Below are 11,620 nucleotides of genomic sequence, written 5' to 3' on the forward strand. Positions count from 1 at the left end.
ATAAAATCTTTTTTGAAAGTCTAGGTAGTACAGGCCAAACAAAATAAATCTGAGTTCATACATGGTCCACGAGCTACCAGCTTGCAACCTCTGCCTACACAGACTGAAGTCCCGTGAAAGACATGCTAGGTTAAAAACCAACCTTTCCTAAACTCGTTCTGACTTAGTATCCTAAGCATTTAGCTGGGCAGAATTAATCTTCACTAAAAATCAAACTCATGGACAACATTACTAAGAGTAACACTGACTCTTCTCCAAAGCCTAGGCTTTGAGGTGTGAGCAGGCACCACCACCACTCAGGCAGCAGAAGTAAAACTGGTTATCAGGGCAGCCCTCAGCGTGGACTTCAACCTGTTACAAGATCTTCTCACCTGTCAAGACGAGGCACAGCTGCTGGTCTCCGCCACTGTCTACAGGAATACACTTTTTGCCCAGCAAAAAGCACTGTGTGCTCTGGGCCTCCAAGTCCCAGAGGACGATGGTCCGGCCCGTCCTTTCCCCCGCCCAAGCAAACAGCGCAGTGAAACCTGTCACCGACACACAGGTAAGCTCAAGGGGCTCCTCCTGCTCCCTGACGTGCATCCTTCTCCACGCTCTTCTTGGATCACTGGTCCTGGCAGGGCCTTTCTCTGGGAACCTACACGGGCTGCACGCCACAGCCCGTGGAGCGAAGGCCCAGTCTGACACACTGCTACTGCGGCTCCCCGATTCAGGGGACTCCAGATGGGAAACATCCTGGAACCACGGGGCACAGCAGGAGCCTTCCAGCTTGGAGCTCTTTATTGTTTCATTCAATGAAGACAGCTGGGCTTTCCAAGACCTGGGAGACAGGACAGAACTCGCATCTGTGACAGTGAAAGGCAGTAAGCGAGGCACTAAACAAGCAAAGATGCACTTAGGGAAATAAAAGTATCTACTCTGTAAAGACTTAAGTGAAAAGGTATGGTGTCAGCCTCACACACACAAAAAAGGAATAAAGTAAATCTAAAAAGGTTTCTGTACCTATCAACTCGGAAAGAAAGCTTGGTCAGTCTCATGTTGTAGTCAGAATTAACAGGATCATCTTCGTCTATCCCCTTGGGACCTTCAATAGGGATGTCTTGTAGAGTTTTTCCACATAACAGGTGTCCTGGGTATTGCCTACGTTTTAAAAACAATAGGCATGGTAAAAAAAATGATGGTCAAACCCAAATCCATGTTATTACCTCTCCTGTTAAAAATAGAAGGGGAAACAGGGTGGGTGTTACAGAGCGGAAGCAGCACAGACAGTAAGTTTCTCTCACCTAGACGCCTCACCCCCATTGTTGAGACACAGATAAAGCTCTGTTGTGTATATGAAGCCAATAACATAACATCATGTCAATCACATCAATTAAATCTTTACCCTTAAGGGAAGTTGGTTTTATGAAGAGACAAGAGCGTGTATTATCCACTACACTGCAGATGTGAAGCTAAAAACTTTTACCTGAACTAACGTATTTGAATTTTTCAAGAACCCTATGAGGTAAATGTAAGCCAGTTTTGTAGCTACAGAAACTAAGGCTCAGAGCAACAGTGCAGCTGTACTGGAACCAGGTGAACGTGACATAAGCCCAGGTGTTGAATCACCCACTACAAGTGAGGTTTAGCCTGAGACCAGGGAAACACGTAATAGCTAGGAAAGCAAAGTATGAGCGCAGGTGTAGACGGAAAGTGTACGTAAGATGAGGCTGGAGAGCTCTGCAGGAGACCAATGGAGTCCGGCTTCATGGGCTACTAAGGATTGACAGCTTTCATCTTGGGGAAGGAGGAAAGAAGCTAGACAAGGGTTTTAAGCAGAGAAGCCATATGATCAGACACAGAGGAGCAGCGGTGGGAGACAGGGTGTATGTAACCCCCTGAGCACTTAAAATTATTAACCCTTTCAACAATTTGAAGGTAATAGCGTGACCTGCATTTGCCAAGGAGATGATGTCAGAAAAGGCAGGGTGACAGTGAAGAAATATGATCTGTGGAGAAAGCAGTTCCCCCGCCAACCAAAGATCCATACTCTGTCTCCAGATGTTCATATCTGGCTACACTCTGAAAAGATATGCATTTTAACAACATCACTCTGGTTACTCCATAGAGGGTAAATCTGAGGGCGGAAGAACAGATACGGTGATACCAATTACGAGGCTGGTAAGCTAGTTCAGATAAGTGATGACAGCAGCATGGATCAAAGTGACGACAAAGAAGTTAAGTGGAGAAGAGTCAAGAAACCCTCAGGAGCTAGAATGACTAGGACCTGGTGATTAGATGGACATGGATCTAACACTTAAGAGGCTGGAGATCTAGAAAAGACAGGAAACAGAAAATGGTCCCTGAGCAGGAGGGCAGGAATGGGACTCAGAGCACACAGAGGAGGGGCCTGCGCGGGCGCAGGGAATCCCCCCCCTGTAACAGGACAGGAGACCGAGGAGAGGAGCGCAGGACAGTGAGAACCTTCACGGGAGAAACTGAAGGAGCTCCCATGAGGCGGGCGTCTACTTCCTTCATAAAGTAGGAGGTAAAGTCGTCCAAGAACAGCTGGGGGTAGAGAGATGAATAAAGGTTTGAGGAAAACGGATGTTGAAAACATTGCTGTAAAAAAAATGGACTCATGAAAAAAATCACTGTGAAGTTTCCAGGCAACATGAGAGACCGCAGAAGGCATGAGTGTGAACTTCCAGAGGTGTCAACTTTTATTTGTGGTGTTCTCACAAGTGCTCAGTTGTGTGGATGCAGGGAATAAGAAGACAGAATTAAAAAATGTGTTAGACCAAGTGCTATCACACAGCAGGAGCAAGAGTTTAGGGTGCATTCAAAAAAGTGAATACAATGAAGGTCACAGAATCTACGCTATAAAGAGGGAAGTGAAGACAGAGGGAGACGCAGTCGTCACTTGTGATGTCAGCGTATGGCAAGTCCAGTGAACTCAGATGAGAGAAGCGGGGGTACCAGAGTAAGCAAGATGTAGTTCGGGAAGTTGTGGTCCGAGTAGGATGTGTGGACAAGTGATTTAGGGGAGGAAGAGTTTCGTACAGTGAGAAAGGCCAGGGTGTGACTATGAGAACGGACAGCTAAGGTAAACAGGAAGCAGCTGCTGACCGCAAACCCAACGAGCAAACCGCGTGGAGCTTCCACGAGCTACAAACCCTACAGGAGACACCATGAGAGACGCGATGCAAGACAGACAACCACGTGCCGAACCCAAGCGCAAAGCGAAAAGCGCCACAGCAGCTCAGAGAGAAGAAACATCATCAAGTGAGCCGAGATCTACCAGTGAAGGGATTGTAGTAAGGAATGACCTCATAGAAGAGGGGATCTCAGAGCGGGAACAGGACTTGATAAAATGAAAAGGGGTGGCTGATAGTCCACATGGAGGGAAAGAAGAACTAGGGTTGGAGGCAGGAATGGAAAAAATACTTTTAGATTTCAGAGTACACTTAGAAAATATAGAGTCAAGTTCCTTGAGAAGTTATACTAATTAAAGAGCACTCAGGTAGATAATTAACAAATAGAGACAGATTGTTCATTTAGATGGACAGGACAGATCCCCAAATTGACTATACGGAAGGGAGCAGAAGGTCTTCACTGGCTGATGTTACAGTGGCTGAGTTCAAAGGAATTTGTCCCAAGGAATGTGCCTGGTGCCCCCTTTAGGGTTCTCTTGGGGTACTGCCAAAACATCCAGAGGGACAGAACCCTGAACTCAAGGATCAGGGGAGGTAAGTGGGTTTCCCTTCCTCTTCACCTGTTAAACTGTTTTCCAAGGAAACTGATTAGGAGGTAACTCTACATAAACAAGATATATTTCAGTCAGTGAAAATGGACTACTGATATACAAGCATACAATCTGAAAATGTGATAATCATCCTGGCTTAAAAATTCTAAAAAATACGTTAAAAAGCCATTGAAAACAAATGAAACAATCACAGTAGTAAGAAGTTCTGGCTGATGTGTGAGGACGAAATTAACTCATCGAGGTACATTCCCAATTACTCGAGGATATGTTTATTTCATTCATATTAAGCTAGGACCAAAAATCCTAATGGCTTGAAATGTCCCTTAATTCTGAAAGTCATAAATGTTGATTAGCCTACTTGCAAGTTGCAATAAATAGGTGCTGTGTACATGGGTATGCACAATCAGATACAAACATGTTCCTTTCCAACATAAGATCAGAAGCAACTAGAATTTCTAAATCAAAAAGCTACACACAGAAGTACTCAATTTTCACTACTATATTCAGAAAGTTGCAGGTGTGGGCCCTCCACGGGCAACACCTGAGAAAATCCTAAGATGGAAAAAGGTGGATCCCATAGGCAGCCAGGACAATAAGCCACATAAGATACAATTCTAACAGGGTAAATCCCATTTTTCTTCTACTCTGGTGTTGGAAAGAAGTGAGAAGATTATGTATAATTGTTAAAGAGTTTTTCAAATTGTGCTTGGTTACTTTTTACATATGATGACATAATCTATAATAATAAATATAAATCAAAATAAAAACTTGGATATGCATCCAGAAATAAAAAGTAGCCAGTGGTCATCTGTACATATTTTTATATAGTAACAAGCTCACTATGTAGTACCTAGAATGTTATCAACTAGATAGAGGAAGAAAACTGGTTAAAAGAAAGGGGAAAAAAAAGGCTAACGAGTACATGTTTTAACTTCTCATGGCTCTAATTATTTACCTCATTAGAGAAGGAAGTGATCTACGTACCTGAAGTACAAATTCAAGTTAAGAGCAGTCGCAGTACTGGAGCCCACGACGACTACAACATCCAGGTCCCGAGACACTTTGAGTGACGTGAATGAGGCCCTCCTGGCTGGCTCCTGTTGCTGCTCATTACACGTATCTTCTTGAAGAAGTGCTAAATCCACATGAGCTACTTGTCTACCATCCACAACGTCAAAAATGTCTTTGAGTTAAGAGTTAAAGAAAATGTCAGTCTTAAGTATGCCCAAACACTTAAAACACAGAAAAGGACAGAGTTGTAGACTTCATCGTTCCAACCTTGTAGGTATAATAACAGAAGGAAAATGGACATTAAAGAACGCATCATGTTAGCCAGGTGACTATAAATTTAGTGACCCAATAAACAACCTGCTGCTGCTGCTAACTCGCTTCAGTTGTCTCCGACTCTGTGCGACCCCATAGACGGCAGCCCACCAGGCTCCCCCGTCCCTGGGACTCTCCAGCCAAGAACACTGGAGTGGGTTGCCATTTGCTTCTCCAATGCATGCAGGTGAAAAGTGCAAGTGAAGTTGCTCAGTCGTGTCCGACTCTTAGTGACCCCATGGGCTGCAGCCCACCAGGCTCCTCCGTCCATGGGATTTTCCAGGCAAGAGCACCGGAGTGGGCCGCCATTGCCTTTTCTGAGTAAACCACCCGACAGAGCTATTCACCAATGTTCGCTGAATCTCCACTCTGTGCCAGCCCCTGAGACATCACTAATATTTTCCACTAGTGTTCTACAACAGTGCTGTTCAAAAGAAACAGTGTGAGGAACATTTGTCATTGTAAATTTTCTAGCAGCCTTATTAAAAAAGTAAAAAGAAATCAGTGAACCTAATTTCAATACATTATTTAACCCAGTATATCCAAAATTTTATCTCTATATGAAATTAATATAAACATTAATACATTTTACATATTTTTTCGAAACTGCTCAAATTGAGTTATTTCATACTTCTAGCACATCTCAATTGGGACAATTTTCATTGCAATTTTCTCGTCTGTATTTAGACTGCAAAAATTTATATTTAAGAACTTGGAACAGCCAAGTCATTCCAAACATACTCTAAAGTTCTCCAATAACTGAATCAAGTATCAGACTTTAGAGTAATTAAATACAACTAAGAATTCAGTTTCTCAGTCACACTAGCCAGTTTCAAGTGTTCAACAGCCACATATGCCTACTGCCTACCATGTCGGACAGCGCAGTTCTGTAACCTGGCAACAAAAATGAAGTTAATCCAATATTCTGTAACATTTTTTATAATACAATAGCCTGTATTTTTACAAAAGAAATTTTAATACAGGCTATGAGATATATAAAATACTACTACTTGGTCACTACCATGGTGGCTCAGAGGTAAAGAATCTGCCTGCAATGCAGGAGACATGTGTTTGATCCCTGGGCTGGGAAGATCCCCTGGAGGAGGAAATGGCAACCCATTCCAGTATTCTTGCCTGGAGAATCCCATGGACGGAGGAATCTGGTGGGCTACAGTCCATGGGGTCACAAAGAGTCGGACACGACTGAGCATGTATGCACACAAACGATATACGTAAGATAGAAAAAAAATGAAATAAAAGCTCCAAAAACACTACTATAAGGGGTCATTCTTCAAATAATCTTCAAATAATTTTTAATATAATTCTGCTGATGACCTATGAATCTGCTAAGGACAAAAAAATCTGTGACAGTTTCCAAAAACAAACTTAAAATGGTTATGCAAACCATATGACTTCCTAATATGACAGAAGCATTAGAGGCAGTAAGAGATAAGATTATACTCATCCACTAAAATGTGTGTATTACACCATAAGCAGTCATCTAAATCCCTCCTGGAACAAACACAAAGCAGATATTTAATAAATAATATTTTAAATAAATGGGTAATGCAGAATATACCCAATTTAAAAACATAAATAAGCTGGATGATTATGACTATGAAAAAAATCTATATTTATAAACTGAAAACTATCTGAATGGAATATAAAGCAATGCAGTTGAGTATCTGAAGTTCATGAACAGCTTTTTCTCTGAAAGTTTTACCGAAAAATTAACCATTCCACCTACAGCCCAGTCCCTAAACCTAAAAGCCTAAAAAGGCTCATTTTCCTAGGTATTCCCCTCCCCGCAACATCAACATCTTTACCAACAAGGATACAGATCCAGCCTAAACTACTCAAAACAAAGAGAATTCCTCTGCAGAGCTGCGTGTCAATAATTCTGTCCACTGCCTGCGCAGGTAAGGGTAATGTGAAACAGCTGAGTACCCTAATCTCAGCATCTCTTTCAGGAAACATAACATGCAGGACAACACATTTGTTGATGAACAATAATGATGTATTGTTGTGAAATAACAGAATTCTCAAAGATAATAAGGAAATACCTATAAAACAAAACGATATTACATCAAACTCACTGATCACAATTTTACAACTGGTAAATTTGGTGCTGTTAACATACCACAAACAGATGAAACAAAAAAGAATCAGCATTTATCTTAGTCCAACTCTGGACAATTACTGCTCAAACTCAGCTAAGCAAGTGGTCACTGGAAGGTAGGTAAGGGAATGAATAAAGATGACCTACAATCTCTCTGTGCCTTCTGTTTATGGCCAGAGTGTGATTAAAAACCCCACAAGATGATTAAAAATGGTTCCTTACCCACAAGACCCCATAAGAACAATCACAGACTCTTTTTTTAAAAGGAAAAGAAGAAACGTAAGCAGGATGGCAAGAATGCTACTGCCTTAAAGATAGACGCCTGCTGCTGCTGCTAAGTTGCTTCAGTCGTGTCCGACTCTGTGCGACCCCACAGACAGCAGCCCACCAGGCTCCGCTGTCCCTGGGATTCTTCAGGTGAGAACACTGGAGTGGGTTGCCATTTCCTTCTCCAATGCATGAAGGTGCAAAATGAAAGTGAAGTCGCTCAGTCGTGTCTGACTCTTAGCGACCCCATGGACTGCAGCCCACCAGGCTCCTCCGTCCGTGGGATTTTCCAGGCAAGAGTACTGGAGTGGGTTGCCAGCGCCTTCTCTGATAGATGCCTGAGTGTTTTTATTTCTGCTCCCTGAAGCCCTCAGGATAGATGTAGCAAACAGCTCTGTGACCAGTCTAGATCAGCAGATTAACCAAGAGAAATATAACATCAGCCACAAAAGTGAGCCACATGTATAATTTTAAATTTTCCAGTAACTGCACTGAAAAAAGAAACAGGTAAAACTAATTTTATTATATTATTTACCTCATCTTCAAAACATCAACTTGTAACTAATACAAAAACTATTAATGAGATATTTTACTTTTTTAGTACCAAGTTTTCAAATCTGGAATGTACTTGACATTTAAAGGACATACTAATTCATATTAACTGCATTAACAGCTTAACAGCCTCATGTAGCTAGTGCCTATACTAGATAGGGCAAATATCCCTCCCTGATTTTACCTCTATAAGAACTGTTCCTGAAATATATAAAATTACATAGTAATGCAGACTCAAACATGCTGAAAGACTACCTGCAAATACTTACTGATATTTTGATCCTCAACAAGCTTCTGCAATGTCGCCTCACTACAGCTATACAAAACGGTTGCTTCACATCTTCCGTCTTCCAAATTAAATTCATAGATGAGCAGTTCATAATTTTCACTAAGAGCAAGCAGTCTGGGCTTGTCGGTTGGTGTCCCACTGTGATGAGAATCCTCCCATACAAACCTAAGGAAAAAGTTTAGACTATTATTATATTCTACATCCACAATAATACTTAACCCACAATGGTGAGGGTAAAATGGCAGAAAGAGCAGAGAACTTTTTCGTTCACCTAATGGCATTCATTCTATATACAACCTAAAGGAATGTAAACTGCTCTAGATCTCAGCCTCTTTCCCCTTTCTCCTTCCCCTTCCTCACTTCTTGTCCCTCAACATCCTTCAGAGCAACACAAGAATCCAGGAGTGGGTGGTGACGAGGGGGCAGAGAGCAAGAAATGGTGGCCGCTCTTATTTCATTTCATCCTAAACTCGGACTGATGATGTGCTTAAAGAAACTGTCATGATCAAGGATAAGTTTCAATAACCAAATGTCTATTATTTATAAGAGATGGTCTTCACAATTAACAAAAAATATGTTCTGCTAACATAAACGCTTTCAACCACTTTTTTTTTTAAAGTGATTATCTGCATTTATACAATCCGAAGACTTTGAAGAGGCATATTATAGAATAGCTCTGTCCAACAGAACTTTCCATGAGATGGAAGTGTTCTACGAATCTGCAAGGTCCAATACAGTAGCCAACTGCCACATGTGGCTACTGAGCACTTGAAACATGCTCAGTAAGTGCAACCAAGGAACTAAATTTTCAATTTTAAGTCACATGTGGCTAATGGCTACCATATGGGACAGTGCAGTTATAAAATATTTAACGCAGTACAAAGTCAACATACCAATATCACTAACAAGGATGGAAAGAGACTATTAATGCTACAGCTTCAAATTAAATAAAATTGTTACATTTAAAAATAAAAGAGCCCAGATTCTGAAAACAATGCAGATGAAGCTACCACGCTGATAAAGTTTCATCTTTTTTCAAAAAAAACTTTTCTCCACAAAAGGAATGTTTTATATCTAAACACAGTGAACTTGGTGTTATGTCAGAGAAAAAATACTGACATTTTGTATTTTTGTCCTTATACCTAGAATGATGATGTTTCATCAACAGCCAATACCTGTTTACACTGAAATCTGAAAATGTCAAATATGGAAATTGCTAAACAAATTAAAATATATTTAAAAGCAAAATACTGTCAAATGAGTAACATCATTAACACATGGGCAAAAACTGCCACGCGGAAAAACAGTTTTCAGTGAACAGATTACAGAATGCAGTGATTCAATATACAAAAGACCGTGTATATCGGTCTAGTCTACCAACATGCGATATTGGCAGAAAAGTGAAAGCCCCTCAGTGTGTCCTACTCTCCTGCATTGCAGGTGGCTACTTTACCAACTGAGCTATCAGGGAAGCCCCACTGGTAGAAAAGTAGGAAGCAAATTCTGTACCCTATAAATTTGTCCTTATTTTTACTCTATGAATTATCCTAATTAAAATTTAATTCAATTTAATTTAAAAAAAAAAAGATAAAACGTTGTCCTCCATGCTCTTTCTCCCACTACTTTCATGCAATAGCTTACATAAGCCCCCGATTATTTCATGTCTGTTCTGCTTATCTTCTGTTAGGATCTCTGACTCATTCCTCTCTTCACAGGACTGTGTTCATTGGTACTTAATAATGTTGAATCAACTAACTTACGGAGGAGAGAATCCTTTTCCTAGCAGCTAGAGACCAGGAATAAAGAAAACATGAAACCCACTGAAGTATTCAGGGATTTACCAAACGAATCTCTACCGTCAGGCACTGTTATAAGACCTGGAGGTTCCAAGACTTTTCTTTGGCTACTAAAGGCGTAAGGGGAACATTTCTAAAACGTTTTATTAAAGAGTCCAAAGCCTCGGATGGCCCTCTCAAACTTAACGATATAAAATTTAAGAGTTACAGATGACTGAAATTGTTTCTTTTCTGTCTTACCGACCATACAGCCTCACGTGTATTAAGAACTGACTTATTACACCTTTTAGGCACTACTCCTAAGTAACGAGCCGCGCGCATAAGCCCTTGTAGGGAAAATACGTTAATGAGTAGAAAATGCAGGCTCTACCTATCTTTCGAAGGGGAGCGGGGGGAGCAAGCCCAAACGTGAAGGAAACAGCTATCTGTATCTGGTATTAGAATAATAAATAACAGGAAAATGCAAATGAGACGATGCCCCCGGCTGGGGTCTTCAGCAGATTTAACTGAAAAAAATGGGCGTGGGCTACAGCACGGTGACGAGAAATCAAACTACGTCGAACGAATAAAAAGCTAAGCGCCCAAACAGGGAATCCTACAGCTCCCCGCGAGCGGAGGGTCTGGATGCGGCCTCCACCCACCGGGAGCGGGAGAGACGAACACGACCACCGTGCGGCCCCGAGGGGGCCGGGCCCGCCTCAGGGGGGCGCCCCGCCGTCAATCCGCTCCCGCCGCCCCCAGGCCAGCCGAGGCGCGCTCCCTCACCGCCCGGCCCGGCCGCAGCTCTTACTGCAGAAAAGAGCCTTCCAGGCGGCAGTCGCCCCCGCCTCGGCCGCCCGGCGCCAAGGGGAGCACGTGAAGGACGCCTGCGGCCGTCAGGCTCCCCAGGGCCGCCTGCTCTCTGTGGAGCTGTGCCCGGGGCCCCAGCCGCCCTGCGGCCTCGGCGGGGACCGGCACCAACAAAACCGGCAGCACCCGCTCCTCTGCAGCCATCCTGGCCAGCCGCGCCTTCCGGCCCGCGCGCCCGCTCTCCGCCTCGTGACCCCCCGCAGCGTCGTGCGCCTGCGCAGTGTGTCCAACCCGCTCTCCGCCTCCTGACCCCCGTCGCGTTCTCCGCCTGCGCGGTGTGTCCAACCCGCTCTCCGCCTCCTGACCCCCGTCGCGTCCTGCGCCTGCGCGGTGCGCCGACCCGCTCTCCGCCTCCAGAGCCCCCCGCCTCCTCCGCGCGTCGCGTCCTGCGCCTGCACGATGCGCCGACCCGCTCCCTGCCATGTGACTCCCCCGGCGCCGCCCACCCCAGCGAAATCATGTCTTCTTTGTTTCAGGGCGAGAAAGTTGGGGGTCTTCTTTAGCGGCCGACCAGGGGCGTGGCACGTATTTCCAATGTTACGTCACCCTCTGTTCGCCCATCCTTGCTGCCGCCCATAAACGGAGGCCAGCCCCTGCCTCTCTATCCACCTCTTCAGTTCAGCTCAGTTCAGTCGCTCAGTCTCCTTGCGACCCCATTGAGTGCAGCGCACCAGGCCTCG

At 43.6% G+C, this 11,620-nt stretch overlaps 1 protein-coding gene across 10 annotated transcripts in view; it reads right to left on the bottom strand.

Annotated features, from left to right (window-relative positions):
- Window positions 1-11,414, bottom strand: part of SPG11 (SPG11 vesicle trafficking associated, spatacsin) — a 72,526-nt gene extending 61,112 nt beyond the window's left edge. For 7 of the 10 annotated variants that reach the window (XR_014059779.1, XR_014059777.1, XR_014059778.1 and 4 more), the window contains exons 1-5: window positions 10,882-11,414; window positions 8,276-8,460; window positions 4,730-4,928; window positions 1,003-1,140; window positions 372-820 (exon numbers count right to left, since the gene is read on the bottom strand). Coding sequence is in view for 6 of the 10 variants with exons in the window: in XM_081510926.1 (XP_081367052.1) it covers window positions 372-820; window positions 1,003-1,140; window positions 4,730-4,928; window positions 8,276-8,460; window positions 10,882-11,363 (1,453 nt within the window). In the remaining 4 variants the exon portion in view is untranslated. Of the gene's footprint in view, window positions 1-371; window positions 821-1,002; window positions 1,141-4,729; window positions 4,929-6,906; window positions 7,132-8,275; window positions 8,461-10,881 lie in introns of all 10 variants that reach the window. The other 3 variants (XM_081510925.1, XM_081510927.1, XM_081510924.1) reach the window with 1 other exon arrangement.
- Between the last annotated feature and the right edge of the window lie 206 nt (window positions 11,415-11,620).

Source organism: Giraffa tippelskirchi, chromosome 7 (assembly GCF_054371585.1).
Source record: "Giraffa tippelskirchi isolate mGirTip1 chromosome 7, T2T-mGirTip1v1.2.pri, whole genome shotgun sequence".
In the NCBI taxonomy this organism is placed as follows: Eukaryota; Metazoa; Chordata; class Mammalia; order Artiodactyla; family Giraffidae; genus Giraffa; species Giraffa tippelskirchi.